Source organism: Urocampus carinirostris, chromosome 14 (genome assembly GCF_059441175.1).
Source record: "Urocampus carinirostris isolate Australia breed hairy pipefish chromosome 14, RoL_Ucar_1.0, whole genome shotgun sequence".
NCBI lineage: Eukaryota > Metazoa > Chordata > Actinopteri > Syngnathiformes > Syngnathidae > Urocampus > Urocampus carinirostris.
The window spans coordinates 35,425,949-35,442,115 of record NC_142362.1 but is presented as its reverse complement, the minus strand read 5'-3'; the positions used below and the strand labels follow the sequence as shown (position 1 = coordinate 35,442,115).

Sequence of the window (16,167 nt, the reverse complement as noted above, 5' to 3'; positions counted from 1 at the left end):
CAGTTTTCCAGTACCAATAAGAGAAGAAATCCAGTGTGAATAATGTATCTGGGTGAGCCACAAATTTATCTGTGATTTACATACATGCTATTTTTATCTTGCACGGTGCATTTGTCAAATCATGTGTTTAGATTTAGAGTAAATTACAAATATATTTGTGGATCTGAACAATACGTGCGTTAATATTTTTGAGACAAATCTCTTCCCAGATAGGTGATGGGTAAAATGACAGTAATATTTAGCTTATATTTTCAGTTGCAGGGAGTTATTCACATTACAATTTACCACACTACCTTCATAATTTGCATGCCCATAAGAAATGTCTTAAATAGATTCGTTATCTTCGCACTAATACACATTTTAAAGTGCCCTGTCGAGGTGTGTCTTGCACCTGTCCCTTTAAGCGCAGAGCAGTGTCAAAAATCCAAGCACTTTTAATCTTAGAAAACAAAATACAATTCAAGCATTTTAAACATTTCAAGCACCCTCACAAACCCTGCTTACAGTAATTGAGACAAAGAGGTTACGAACACATAACAGTAATCATAGCATCAGATTAGGACATTGCCTTTATTTCTCAAAACATAAACTGTTATGAGCAAAAATGTTTATCGTGGAGTCCACAAAAGTAAAGAAAAGTGTTTGGGTCACCTTTGAACTAATTTTACCAAGAAGGGATAAAGAACAAGGTGTCTTAACGACGCATTTTTCTGTTAGAAAAAATCAAAAAGACAAAGTCAGAATTTGTTCTATCATTTTACATGAAAGAAGTTGATGGCAAAAAATGACTTTCACCTGTTCAGTTTTGGCTCCTTGTAATTGACCGAGCCCTTGCATCTCCTGCTCCTTCCTTGGCTCTCTTCATCTGGGCTAGCTAAAGTGTTGGTCACTGATTTTAACACTCTACTTTCTGCAAAACACAATGCCATATTCTCACTTTTCACACATTTGTCTGCTTTATATTGAGTAAAAACACCAAATTGGTTAGGTATTGTTTTCAACCATAAACAGTTGACATTTTTAACAGTAGACACCTCCTTACGACTATTCGACTTCCGATGAACGGTAGATTTTTTGGGGGGGATGTCGATAGTGTGCATCTTTTTCAGAGTACATGACATTACTGTAGTGCTTCTTTCTGTCGCTACCGGCATGTGGCACTGTGAGAGGTCACTCAGCATCCACCCGGAAGAAAACAAAATCTGCTTCCTCTTCCTAGTTCGTGTGTAAACAGTCTATATACAAGTTTATACTATGCCTATATTATCTCAAGCGCGTTAAGTACATTTTTATTGTTTGATATCTCGTGCACCCATTAAATATGGTTGGTGTAAAGTGTAGAGGCGAGCCGTTTCTTTTGGAACGAAAGTGGAATAAGAAAGTTTGATGCGGTTGAGAAAATGGTTGGATCGCTTTTTTTCTGCCACTCTCTAACACGGAGGACCTCTTGAAGCTTATCTTCCAAAAGTAAGTTATACTTAACCTTATTCATCTTTATAAAGCATATTTTTATGAAACGTTTATTTTTTAGTACAAAACAACACAGGTTACTTATACAAGCTTTAAACATACTTGTATAAACCTTAAACATACAAAATAAGCACTAGAGCAACTGACGAACAAATTCAACCTACGAACGATTGTCCGGAACCTATCTTGTTTGTAAGTAGGGCAGCGTCTGTAACTCAATGGAATAGATACGAAGCTGATCCTATCAAGTGGTGAAAAGATCCCTTAACCACTTGAGTCGTAGGGGCACAAATTCCTGTTGTGTATCTTGGGAAAGTACAGCCTGGTGGCACCCATCCCTCTCCAACAAATGTTTCCACTTGGTACCGTAAATTCCAGACTACAAGCCGTTACTTTTTTCTACCTTTTAAACACTGCTGCTAACAATATGATGCGGCTAATCTTTTATTTTTTCAAGGTGAATGGTCGCAAGGGTGTTAGTGGCAAAATCAGACTTGCCACGTCCTTCTCGTAGATCTCCCTAACTGCAGTGTGTTGACGTGGCGTGTCCCTGGCTGTTTACCTTGGCCGACGCCTAGCAGCTGACTTAAAACTGATGCGGACTAGGAAAATCAGACTGTAATTTAAACAAAGCATCGAGATTTTGCCAAGTGCACTGAATGTTGAAGACAAAATATCATAAATATTAATTGATGGTCGTTCTTATAGTTTGTTTCCCCTTTTCACCAGGGTTGCAATGATAAGTTGATGTTGTCGACAAAAAAAAAAAAAAAACACCCAGCCCCATAGTGCAGGGTTCAAGTCCAGCTACCGCAGCCTCCCTGTGCGGAGTCTGCATGTTCTCCCCGTGCTACGGTGGGTTTCCTCTGGGCACTCTGGTTTGCTCCCACATTCCAAAAACATGCATGTCAGGTTAATGGACTGTCTAAATTGTCCCTAGATGTGAATGAGTGAGTGAGTTGTCCGTCTCTGTGTGCCCTGTGACTGACTGGCAACCAGTTCTGGGTGTTCCCTGCCCACTGCCCGGAGATAGCTGGCATGGGCTCCAGCACCCCCACAACCCTAATGAGGATAAGCGGTGCAGATAATGGATGGATGGATGTTTTGGGTGTTCAGCTTTATCAAATAAATTTCCCCTTAAAATGCGACTTATACAGGGATGTGATTTGACCAAAGTGAAATTATCTGAAAATTAGGCGGGGGTCTGGGGGCCGCGGGCACCCAGCTAGGTCCAGGGCAGTGCCCTGGTGGGGGGACAAGTGGGGCAAAGCCCCCCGGAGCTCATGGGTTTTACGTTTTTTTAAGTACTTTCAATGCACTCAGATGACAAAGAAATAGACAAAACAACAGCATCAATTTTCAATGTATTTTGAACTATCCATATAAAATTACAGTTTAAGTAAACTCAAAATCAGTCACATTAAAAAACATTGGACTGCCTTTGCTTTTAAAAACTATCACTGAGAATATCATCATATCTAACTCATGTGATTACTAAGTTAACACATAAATCATGTTGAAGAGTTCAAATTTCATGAAGAAATAATTGTATCATGACCAAATAAAAAGTAACTCATATTAGAACATACCACAAATGTCTTTTATAGCAGAAGATGTTATCTATAAATGAAAGTACAATAAGTATAGGCCCTACAGTAAAGTGTTGGTGTAATGTACACATGAAAATCTATTATTGTAATTGTTAAATATTTATGGCCATTTTTATTACGTTATAATATTTTCGAAAAAAAGGGGAAAACTTTCAAATAAATTTGAAAAGTTTACCACCTACCTCAAAATTCACGACTCTATCAGCAACTGGTACAGGTTTTTCGGGTGGATCACGTCTCTCTATTACCGCTTCCGTTTGTGGTGTCAATAAGGGATGGAGGCCTTAAAGTTTTGGAGTTTTCGTTTGGGCACCGAAACTACCAGCGATGGAATAATTTGTTGTTCTTGACTGGAGTTCTTTCACGTGCTTTTTGCTCTTTGCGTGACTTTCAAGAGCTTTGAAACCTCTCCCACCATAGACAATGGTATCATGGCATCAAATGCAAAGCGCTTTCCCGGCACGATCGATCTTCCGAATAAAGTCACTGAACAAATTCGTCACAGTCTTCTTTCCAACATTTGTAGATAATTCCTTCTCCAACCAGTCCGATCGAAACTTGTTTTTTACGATCTTATCAATTTCTTTACCTCGCGGAGCATCTTTGCGTTCGATCTCGGACATCTTTCTTTAAACACTCGGCAAAAACGTGTGAGAAATGAACAATGGCATACTCCTACGCCTTTATAACAAGCGCGTTTATTGGTCAACACGGAGACTTCAACCAATCGCAAGTACGTTTCATTTCAGTTACGGAAACACTAAAATGGAATGCTGTAGAGACGAAATCGGTTTTTTTACTAATTAAAAAATCGGAAATCTTAAAATTTTATTTTTGGAGATAAAAAAAGCGGAATTCCGCGAATTAGCGGAAAAAATCACATCCCTGCTTATACTCTGGTGCGACATGTTTTTCTCTTCTTAATTACGCATTTTGGCAGGTGCAACTTATACTCCGGAGCGACTTATAGTTAATAAGGTAGTAATTGCAGCCTTACTTATCACCACTTATGTTGGGACCCATTATTATTATTATTACAAATCCAATAAAACACACATCACAATTTCTCAACACGGATTGTCTGATTGAAATTTTCTCTAAAATTAATACTCCCTGGCTGGGCAAGAGAGGCCAAAAAAGACCGCTCATCTCACTCAGCCACGAGTTTGGCTATGTCCAAGCTTGTCTGAGTTCCAATTTTTGTTAAATAACCTAAGCAAAATTGTACTTTATTTTTGGGTGAAACACAGTTTAGTTTTAATACAGAGTCATTTAGAGTACCGAGTTTTTACCATATTTATAAATTAATGTTAATGTTGCCTAAACATATTCACATTACCTGGAAAAGAAGCAGGGGTATTCAAGGCAGTCTCATTCGTCACTCTTTGGCCAATAGAGGTGTGTTGTTTGGGACTGCAAGTCAAAAATCCTGGCTCCGAGCCTGCAACAGAATTGTCTAACTGTGTTGGCATCTCAGCGGTGAGCAAGTCATTTTCTTGCCGAGGAGCTGGATCACCCTCATCTGAAGCTATCTCTTCTGAAGCTAAAATTTTGTGGTTAGTGGGTGTCATGGAAACATCAAATGTCCGCCTGAGATCTATTCTGTTGTTGACTTGTGGAGGACGTTTGGATGTCCTTTGGTAACATTTAGAATTCCTTCCCAGCTTGGACTTTGACGTAAATATGTTATTATCTTCACTATGTGAAGCAGGATCATCTAATACTGCAAAGTATTTCCAGTTAGGGGAGAAACTGGGTTCCAGAATACAAGTCACATCTTCCGCTGGACAAGCGTCTTGGCCATGACATGGTTTGTTGTTGATATTCATTGCATGAATGATAGAGTCGTTAGCTGAATTTGACTTGTTCCTGCTGGACCTTCTCAAGAACTCCTTCCTAGCCTTTTTGGCCTCCTGAAACTCACAACTTGCAAATGATAAATTTTCCAGAGGCAAAATGTTGCCTTGGTTCTCAACGCTGCTCAAGTTAACTGTAATGCTTTCTGCATTTTGAATACTCATCATAGGCTGCTTGCGCGATTTATACATAGCGGCAACACAAGCTCCATCTCTGGTTGCACTATGTTCCGAGGATTTTTCGACAATGCAGATGGAGTCATCATTTTTTGACAACCCTGTTGGTTTAAAAAATGTGTCTCTGCGCCTTGACTCGATACGTCCTTGAGACATGGGAGACTCAGTTATGACAGAGGGTTCGTATCCACATATACGATTGTTCAGATCCTCGAACACTAGGGAAGAATGAATGGACGCTCTATCCTCTTGGTCACCAGGCTGCAATATTGGCATATCACTGGTACTGGTAATCAAGAACCCTGATCGACTTTTCTTTCTGGACTTTCTGTATGTTATGTTCGACCTTATTTCTGAAGAATCTTTCTTCGCAGGAGATATTTGATTCTCATTGGGATTAAAAGAAAAAATCTCAGGACTGATGAGATTTTCAGCCATATCTGGGCCTGAAGAATCTCCTGAGTCCACCGTTGACTTTGTTGATTTTACCTTTTGACATCTGCCGACCCTGGAATTCGTTATTTTGGGAATACGTGATGTGAATTTACTTTTGGATTTAGCATTGTGACTCTTGTTAGGTCTTGGCTGTTTCTCCTTAACACTACAATGTGCATCATCTAAACTTTCTGAACTATCTGTTGAACTTGATGGAACAACCTTACTCATCTTTTTCTTCTTTGATTTCCGTTTCTTAGGTGCCATTTCCAACGTTAAATCCTGAATGTCAATTTCTGCAGCATTACACTGAGCTATCTCCGAAGGTGGACTGACAACAACAGGGCTCTCAGGAACAACTAAGTCATCTTCAACCATTGTCTGAGCTGTACAGGCAGCTGACAATGTTTGGTCGCTCAATCGACATGGCAAAATGTCATAACCTGAATGGGATGCCCATTCTGAGAGGGTATTCACTTCCTCCCTTAAGGTGTTAGAATGTTGAGATAACTCCATCTCGGGTGCCTTGTGGAATAAATTCCTTTTTTCTTCAACCATAGTCTCAGCTGTACAGGCAGCTGACAATGTTTGGTCGCTCAATCGACATGGCAAAGTGTCAGAACCTGAATGGGATTCCCATTTTGACAGGGTATTCACTTCCTCCCTTAAGGTGTTAGAATGTTGAGATAACTCCATCTCGAGTGCCTTGTGGAATGAATTCCTTTTTTCTTCGTCAGTTTTTGCTGTGGAGTTAAGAAAAGTAACACAAATCAATGTTTTATAGACAGAACAGTGCAACTAGAAAAACAAACTTTTGTATAGATGAAAGTGTTGGGATATCTATTCTATATTTTAAGATATAACCATGTTACGTAACTTCGGGGAAAGAATTAATAACTGAAAAATATAATCAACCATCTAGCAGTGGTGCACAACCTATTCTGTACCACGGACCTGTTTAATGTCGGGCTGTATTCTGGCGGCATGGCTAAATAATAACAACATAAGTAATACAGATGCTACCCTATTTGCGACCATTCAACTTACATAAAACTGTAGATAAGAACATTTTTTTCAGAATGTCGAAAAATATCCATACATTGCTGTCAGTTACATTTTTTTATTGAGTGCGCCTTTTCAGAGTACCGGACATTGCTGTAGTGCTTTCAGCCGCTACCGGCGTGTGGCGCTGTGAGAGGTCACCCAGCATTCACCTGGAGGAAAAAAAATCTGCTTCCTCTTCCTAGTTAGCGTGTAAACATACAGTGCTGCCTGTACTGAATCTCCAGCGCGCTCAGAACTTTGACGTTTTTATTGTTTAATATCTCGTGCATCCATTCAATATGATTGGTGTAAAGTGTAAAAAAAGAAGCGAGCCTTTTCTTTTGAAATGAAAGTGGAATAAGTAAGCTTGATGGGGTTGAGAAAATGGTTGGAACGCTTTTTTTGACCACTTTTTACCACAGAGGAGGAACCTTTTAAAGCATATCTTCCAAAAGTAAGCTACACTTAACTTGATTTATGTTTATAGAGCATATTATTTTATCAAATGTTTTTTTTTTAGTACATAAAAATCCAGGTTACTTATAAAGTTTTAAACATACTTATATAAACCTTCACTGAAGCAACTTACGAAAAAAGTCAACTTGCGAACGATCGTCCAGAATCTCGTTCGTAAGTAGGGCAGCGTCTGTACAAACAGCACTAGTCATAACAATAATGAGCCCAAATCCACTGTGTAATTACAAAACTCCTAGGGATGAAGATTACATAGGAAAATGCATCAGATTTTATCTCATTATCACGCTTTCTCTTAATGCTCATTACAACGTTTGACAGCGTTGGCACTATGAGTAAATATTGTGGGACGCCGAGATAAAATTTGATGCCTGTTTCTTAGTCATACACAATCCTTGTGACTTAGTGGTTAAGATACAGCTCTCTCATTGCTGTGATCTGGGATTGATTCCTGTTGCATCCAATGTTGAGCAAATGTGGTCTGCGATATTTAATGACAGATCAATCATTGCTCAGTTATGATGATCTACTACGTTTAAAACATCGATATGACGTGCATACACAGGACTGTCTCAGAAAATTAGAATATTGTGATAAAGTTCTTTATTTTCTGTAATGCAATTAAAAAAACAAAAATGTCATACATTCTGGATTCATTACACATCAACTGAGCTATTTCAAGCCTTTTATTATTTTAATATTGCTGAATTTGGCTTACAGTTGAAAAAAACTCAAAAATCCTATCTCAAAATATTAGAATACTTCCTATGCATCAATCCGGCGTGGCATGGAGGCAATCTGCCTGTGGCATTGCTGAGGTGTTATTGATGCCCAGGATGCTTCGATAGCGGCCTTCAGCTCATTTGCATTTGTAGGTCTGGTGTCTTTCATCTTCTTCTTAACTATACCCCACAAATTCTCGATGGGGTTCAGGTCAGGGGAATTAGCAGGCCAATCAAGGACAGTGATGCCATGGTCAGTGCACCAGTTACTGGTGGTTTTTGGCACTGTGGGCAGGTGCCAGATCATGCTGGAAAATGAAATCCTCATCTCCATAGAGCTTTTCAGCAGATGGAAGCATGTAGTGCTCTAAAATCTCTTGGTACACAGTTGCATTTACTCTGGACTTGATGAAACACAGTGGGCCAACACCAGCAGCTGACATGGCTCCCCAAACCATTGCTGACTGTGGGAACTTCACACTGGATTTCAAGCAACTTGGATTTTGCTCCTCTCCAGCCTTTCACCAGACTCTGGCGCCTTGACTTCCAAATGAAATGCAAAACTTGCTTTCGTCTGAAAAGAGGACTTTGGACCACTCTGCAACTGTCCAGTGCTTCTTCTCCATAGCCCAAGTCAGACGCTTCTTCCGTTGTCTTGAGTTCAGAAGTGGCTTGACCATGGGAATACAGCTATTGTAGCCCATTTCCCGGACACGTCTGTGAACTGAGGCTTTTGATACCTGGACTCCAGCTTCAGCCCACTGTCTTTGAAGCTCCCCCAAATTCTGGAAGCGGCTCTTCTTCACAATTTTGTTAAGGCTGCGGTCATCTCTCTTGGTTGTGCAGCGTTTCCGGCCACATTTTTCCCTTCCAACAGACTTTTTGTGGATATGCTTTGAAACTGCACTCTGTGAACAGCCTGCTCTTTGAGAAATTTCTTTTTGTGTCTTACCCTCCTGATGGAGGGTATCAATGATGGTCCTCTGGACAGCAGTCAGATCAGCAGTCTTCCCCATACTTGTGATTTAGTTTAGTTTTTAAGGCTCAGGAAACCCTCGCAAGGTGTTTCGAGTTAATTAGATGATTCAGGTGATTAGTTGAATAGCCTACTTGTATACTTTTTCATGATATTCTTATATTATGAGATAGGATTTTTGAGTTTTCTTAAGCTGTAAGCCAAATTCAGCAATATTAAAATAATAAAAGGCTTGAAATAGTTCAGTTGATGTGTAATGAATCCAGAATGTATGACATTTTTGTTTTTTTAAATTGCATTACAGAAAATAAAGAACTTTATCACAATATTCTAATTTTCTGAGACAGTCCTGTAAACTTGAGTTTTCTGGGGGGCAAAACAAAATGCATGTACATAAGAAAGAATTGGATAGAAGGTTTTTTTTCTCCCTCTCTCTGTGCGGCCAGGTACTAAACCCCCCATAGCTCAGTTGTTTCCGACCACAGATCTACTCAATGGTAAAACAGACCAAAGTGCTCTCTCTAAAAGGTTTCCTTAACGATTATATCTGATTATGCAAAAGAGAAGATTGGTTATTCCAGTCTTAGAAATGTGGGCGAATGAATAGATACATGACCCAACACTTAATCCAAATTAGAGAGTGACATTCCAACCGTTTCTGCAAGTCAGAAGTCTGCTTGGGCCAAGTAAAACTGCAGGCATTTTGTTTTCAAGAATGCCCACTTGCATGTCTGGTATAAGATTCGATGAATCCTTTGGAACATCTGGTGGGTCCGCTGTGACATTCAAAAGCCTGAAAAGAGTTAGAATGAGATTGAAATTCTTATAAAAATTTTAATGTAAGGTGAATCTCACTTTTCAGCTAGGGGAATTATAAGGTCATTTTGGAGGACGTCATTGGCTTCGGGTGGTCCAAAGAGCTCCTAAGGGCAGTTAAGAAAATTACAAGTTTAAAACAGTGCTTCACATATGGGGGTATGTGAAAGCACTTTATGGGTTTATGAGATTCTAAAATCCGTTAAAAAAGCAGCATCCATATCCAAATAAATTATAATAATCAACTTTTGACATTGTCATATTATGGCATATGCTTCTTATCTGTCCCGAGTCATCCCATGGCCTCCTGCCGGTGGGACATGACCTGGATACCTCCTCCCAAGGGAGGCGGAGAGGAGGGATCCTTATCAGCTGCTCGAGCAACCTCAACTGGCTCCTCTAAATCCGGAGGAACAGCGGCTCTACACTGAATTCTACCCAGATGTCTGAGCTTGTCACCTTATCAATGAGAGAGCCCAGCCACCCAGAGGAGGAAACTAATTTCAGCCGCTAGTATCCAGGATCTTGTTCTTTCGGTCATGATCCACAGTACATGACCATAGGTGAGGGAAGGAACGTAGATCGACTGGTAAATCAAGAGCTTTGCTTTTTGGTTCAGCTCTTTCTTTACCACAATGGCCCCGGGACAGTGTCCGCATAACGGCAGACATTACACCGATACGTCTGTCGATCTCCCGTTCTATCCTACCCTCACAGGCCAAAGGTGTCGGGCGCGTAGAGAACCGGGTAGCAGCCAAAGGAAGGGTCCTTGGCGTACTGATCCCCGGCTACGTAAACTGGCTTTTGGGACATGGAATGTTTCATATATGTATATGAATTTAGTCAAATTTGTTTTCAAACACCCCAAATAACTATCGCTTTAAGTAAGCACTAAACCTGAAAAAGCATATTGAACAATGAAAACATAATTTTGCCAAACTATTTTTTGCATGTAATTTTGCTTCTGTATTGAAAGGGGTATTGGATAAAAAAAAAAAAAAACAAGATGAATTACACTTACAAATACGGATAACATAGCCATTATATTTATATTAAAGTTGGATTTGAGCATAGTACCCCTTGAGCTGCAGTTACATTACTCTATAAAAGTGCATGTTAATGGAAGTTGTCATATATTTGTATATAATTTATATATTGTATGTATTGTGTATAGAGCATGGTCACGTGAATGTACTTTACAGGCACCTGTACAAATAGAAGTGCCGTGAGGCCTAGAGAAGGACACAAACGCGGTCTGTAAACACTTCCCTGCAAGATATAATAAATACAAGACAAAGTCATATGCCTCATCAAGATTGTACAGAAGTGAGGGGAGAAACAATTCAGTGGAATTATAAGCTTTAGCAAAGAAGAGTAAACTTCTCAGTAAGAGGACATTTGATTTTTAAACAATGGGATTGACAAGGTATTGTGCATGCAAAAAATGCTAAGTTGCTAGTTTTTATGGACTTACGTAAGTGACTTTGCTCATCTTCAAACTATGAAATGAAATGATGAAATGATCTGCATTTATATAGCGCTTTTCAAGTCAACGACTTCCCAAAGCGCTTTACATTGTGCTTCACATTTCCCAATAGCGGCCGTGATCTGTGCAGCCATGTAAGGCGCTAACCTGCTTATTGGGGGTATTAGGGGTTCAGTGTCTTACCCAAGGACACTTCAACATGTAACACGGACAAGCCGGGATTCCAACTGGGACCCCTTAATCCTAAAACGATCGCTCTTCCTCCTGAGCTACTGCCGCCCCTAGCACAATTGATTTACAACCTCATTAACTGACAACAATTAAGGTCCTGCTGTGCGCATAAACACATCTTTAAGTTACGTGAATTGGAGAGTTGCTACCTGGTGCTATCATATTTTTTATTTTATTTTTTTAAACAAACCAACAGACGGTCACATTTTTTGTACATGCAACACCCAGACAGTTGATCCAAGTAGAGGATTGTTAGTTAAATTCACAGTGCTTAAATATTGTTTTTAATCTATAAATGCTGAATTTACTCAAACTTGCACAGAAGCTACCAACAGATGTGACTCACCAACTCAGAAAGCACAAAGGGCACTATTTAGAGAAACTGAGGATCGCATTACCAGTGCAACTACTGAGCCATACAATGTTCCTCATGACATATTTACACATCTAGTCAAATTGTCTTGTCTGTCCATAGGATCTGTACCTATATTGTGTAAATGGAGTATCCCCATTCACTGATGCCAATCTAAAAGCTTATAAAGGTGTGGATGCTTACCAGTTCATCGTAGCGGCTACATGTCGCTGAACTTTGTTGTGCTGACAAATGCAACCTCAGCATGAATTACTGTTTTGAATCGCAGTAAATGAACTTTTATTATATTGACTGTCTTTCACGTGACACATACCCGCTTAACATAAAATTCCTCTGAAATACATCAAACTGAAAAGCTTTTCATGCACCACTGAATGTAGTGTATTAAGCAGTTTTGGTTTTTCACAAACAAAATGATAATTTAACAAACAAGTTAGTTCTACTCACATGGTCAGAAAATAATTCAGCTACCATATTCCAGTGATTAAGAGTGTCACTGTGGAGGTTTTTCAAGATGAGAAGCTGCAAAAAAAAGGTTTTGTTGTGAGTTTGTGTACAGATTTCCATCTTTTGCTTGAAATTCCATGAAAATTAGCTTTTTCGTTTTCATACGTGACTTGAGTACTGTTTTAGAAAAAGAATAATTGCCTTGGACAATTTTGCTAACTTTACAAATTACTTATTGGTGATTTATTAGTAAAGTTTACAAATAAATTCTGTCCCATTAGCAGATAATTTTGTTCATAAGAAACAAAGTGGGACAAGATTATTTTGCAGTAAAGCACAGACTCAGGGGTACATGGCTAAAAAGGTATTTTACCAAGGGCACATCAATGAACAAAATTGCTTTAGTGTAGGGGTCGAGAACCCATTTCTTGCAAGCTGTATTTGGGTCTTTTCATGTGTCCATGCATTTAACAAATAAAACTATGCTCATGCAAAGTCTGGGTTGTTCCAAATCCGATATGTGCAAAGCAACACTAAAACAACATGGGTTTGGTCCAGTACATATAGGGCACAATCTTAACTACAGTTTAAAGTAAGGGTGTCACATTAGCAGACCCCATTTTGGCTGTACATAACCAAGGAATCATTTGCAGGGAAGCTTATTAAACAAACAATCTATTGTATGTTCAATGCTGAGACACTTGATGATGAAAACCCACAGAACAAACTGTAAACACCCAAAAATGTGAGCAGGTACCCTTAGCAATTTAATTGGGTGAGCGGTAGGATGAACTAAATTGTACACACAGCGCATGCACTCCCTTTTGTCTGCCTTGTCTATGTGCCAAAGATAAATACGTCTATATCCTTATCGTTTGCAGTATTTTCAGACATTTTTACAAAAGAACCATGCTTGCACCTTGTTTTGAAACCATTATTTAGTACAAAACGACGATCAAAATGAGCATCAAAGATCTTAAAGTAACTGCAGGAGACACACTAAGTTTTGTATTTGTATTAATATTGTACACATGCTATGGCATTATTATTATTTAATACATTTTATCAAATCATCAAACATCACTCAGTGAAATAAAATGCGCTGAATAAAAATTTGTCTGGAGAGTTGGTTTGGCGTTTTGGGGGAACTTTTTCATAATATATATTATACGGCTCTCTTAAGTTAAGAAAAAACAATAATTTTGCTTTCATGGCTCTTCGGTCTAAAACTTTCAGACCAACGATTAAGTACGTACAAGCAACTGGAGGCTACTAAAACAGATTGTTTCAATTCTAAATATTGTATTTTCCAATAAATTTTGATCATCATGTGATTTGAATATTGCAGTTTAGAGAAAGACTAAATCCAGACATCTGTGGATTAGAGTGAATTATCTCACCAGTTTCCTCAACTTGTGCTTCTTGTTGGCCATTTCAAATTGTAGGGACTCCTCTGCCTTTTTCAAGAAGACATTCTCTAGCTTTAGCTGCATGCACTTGCATTTTTCAGCCTGTAATGCAAGGGCCAGGGCCGTGTTGTTGCTTTTTAACGAGAACTTGAGGAGGGACGAGGTGTCTGGTAAGTGAAAATGACAGGAGCACAGTGAAAACGTTAAAACTAAAAGTTTACCCATTTAAAAAACAGTATAAAATTCAATAAATGTATGAGACTCACTGTGAGCTTTATTTTTAATCTTTGCTGCTGTGGCAAACTCTCTCCTAGTACCCTTGGGAGGTTTCATTGCTTTCAGATGCATATCAACTGGATTCAAATAAATTTGCTTTAAGGCAACGAATCCAGCCACAGGAAAACAAATAAAGATGATAAACATTTGTGTGGGAAGGAGGGATTTTTAAGCGTTATTGTTCTATCTTCGTTATTCATTAGCCATTATCAGTTTTCGGTCAGTTCATAAGAAAACAATAACTGATGAAATATCGGGTAATCCAGTCCACAACTATGATGCATTTTAAAGGGAGTGTTCATTGTTCCGTAAAGTTCATGAGCATACAAAGACAAAGTTTACCGACGTGTCAGTTGCAAACTGTCGACGTTTGCAATCGTAAAACATTTCCATTTGACATTTTTAAATCAATGCTTACGGCAACTGGTTACTTTGAAAACTGAAATTAACCAAGTATACTAGTACAGTATAGTGACAGAACATGATCGTCGGGCGGCTAGAGGACAATATTGGCGTTAGCATTAGCCACTGAAATGTATGTGTATTTTAACTGTGTTTAACTCACGCAGAGAACGGTGGGAATCAAGCGATTATGTTGAAAATAAACACTAAAAAAATCAGACAAACGGCAAAGCCAAGAAAAAAGACGGTAAACAGCTTCCTTCGTTTTTAAACAGTATCAAAGTGTCCCGCGCTTCCGCTTAGCTTCTGAAAGGAGCCAATCAGCCTCCACTTCCGCAGTCGACTATTGGGAAAGTAAGCAAAATGTTTTATTTTTATTTTTTTAACGCGTTTTAAAGATTGAACATTGCACCATTCTATACAAAATTTGCATCAAACATCCAAACAAAATTACAAAGACATCAAGTTTAAGGGAGCGGTACGAACTGTAGAAATACAAAGAAGGAAGGTAAATAAATAAAATAAATAATGTAGAATGAAAAATAATTATGCCATGTTTAATTCAATACAAAGGGTGGTAGTGGCGCTGTCAAGTACATTAAATATTATTTGGACATTGTAAATGTTTATTAACTTAAACATCTTACCACCACAGAAAACAACTTTTGTTTTACCTTGGAAATAAGTCCCAAAACAATAGACGGTGCAAGCCCACCCTCTAGTGACCAGATTGACTAACTGACCTACATGGCCTTACTGTATAATAGTCACTTCTGTATACTGTACTGTACATCCAAACTATATAAATAACTTATTTTAAATTTGTGCTGTTTTTGTATTTTCACAATAGTTCATAAATTCAAAATGATAAAAAGTTATGATTTATTTTCAATGTAGATACATTATCTTAACGGTGACGTTGACTCAACCAATATGGCCGCCTTGTAGGCACGCAAGTAGGCGGTCCGCTACCCACAAAACACTGTATAGGTCAGCCCAGCCCGCTAATTTGTGTGACTACTTGGCGGCCACATTGGTCAGGTCAATGTCCCCATTTAGGCAATATATGTACATTGAAAATAAATCATTTATTGCTCAATTTAAGACACATCTTTACGCAGGTAACTTTTTATGTCAACGTCAACAATGATACAAGTTATAAACAAGTGCATTAAAAATTTAACCCTTTGTGTGAAACTCATTTACAAAAACTATTTATAGTTCAATTTCAGTGTTAAGGGGATTTTATGAGGAAAAAAAAACATGTGCACGTTTTTTTAACAATGTTATATCTGTTATTTTGCAAGGTATATGAATAATCATAAACTGTATCTGCACGCATAACCAAAGAATGACAATACAAAGGAAATTATTATTATTATTATTAACATAACCAAATGTGGTCATTTGCCAGTCTAAGCTAAAGTAAATTCTAATATATTCTAAAATATTTTAAAAAAGAAAAAAAAAACACAAATTTAAACGAAGCTTTTCATATAGTTTTGATGTACACTTAAAGTGACCATATACTGTATGGTAACTAAGGGTTAAAACTATAAAACGTTCCTAAAACCCTGAAAGATGACCGTTTTACATTTTTCCCATTGTACTTCCAAAAATCAAGGGAAGGGAGTCTGGCGATGTGGTGTAGCCTTATTTTTTTAAAAAACATTGCAGGCCACTAAGAGGACCTGGAGCTCTCAACAAGATTAAATAATAAAATTGATAAAGGCAAAGACATTTTTACCTATGAATGGTTATTCCAGCTTTCCAAGATTCTAAGCAGCACAATGAGCCTGCATTTTCTTTTTGATTATTTGACTCCATCCACATGTTCTCGAAGAGTCTGATAGTTTGACCCGACTAGCTTAGACTGGCAGTAGGCACGCCGATCAAAGTTGGCGGTACATAGCTGTTGCTGCTACAGTGCGCAGACGCTTCCAGTTTTTCCTACCTGTAGTCC

At 38.5% G+C, this 16,167-nt stretch overlaps 1 protein-coding gene across 4 annotated transcripts; it reads right to left on the bottom strand.

The window, feature by feature from the left end:
- Positions 1–551: 551 nt before the first annotated feature.
- Positions 552–16,164, bottom strand: sgo2 (shugoshin 2). 4 transcript variants are annotated; one of them, XM_088352299.1, is made up of 10 exons: positions 15,952–16,164; positions 13,793–13,879; positions 13,518–13,693; positions 12,118–12,192; positions 10,787–10,849; positions 9,620–9,687; positions 9,418–9,557; positions 4,420–6,291; positions 796–910; positions 552–710 (listed from the first exon to the last, which is right to left on the bottom strand). In XM_088352299.1, exons 2-10 carry the CDS (start codon positions 13,872–13,874, stop codon positions 695–697), a joined length of 2,607 nt encoding a protein of 868 aa, XP_088208425.1. In that variant the 5' UTR covers positions 13,875–13,879; positions 15,952–16,164; the 3' UTR covers positions 552–694. The 4 variants fall into 4 exon arrangements, with proteins under 4 accessions (XP_088208425.1, XP_088208424.1, XP_088208423.1 ...); XM_088352298.1 differs by lacking the exon at positions 15,952–16,164 and adding an exon at positions 14,368–14,535 and having other exon boundaries at positions 13,793–13,898; XM_088352297.1 differs by lacking the exon at positions 15,952–16,164 and adding an exon at positions 14,368–14,535.
- Between the last annotated feature and the right edge of the window lie 3 nt (positions 16,165–16,167).

Excerpts from the sequence above, each read along its gene's own strand:
- sgo2 (XM_088352299.1), bottom strand. The coding sequence starts at position 13,874 with ATGCATCTGAAAGCAATGAAACCTCCCAAGGGTACTAGGAGAGAGTTT. Across the intron at positions 9,688-10,786 it reads CGGCACTTCTATTTGTACAG|GAGCTCTTTGGACCACCCGA; the intron begins GTGCCTGTAAAG and ends AACTGCCCTTAG. Across the intron at positions 9,558-9,619 it reads ATAATTCCCCTAGCTGAAAA|GCTTTTGAATGTCACAGCGG; the intron begins GTGAGATTCACC and ends AACTCTTTTCAG.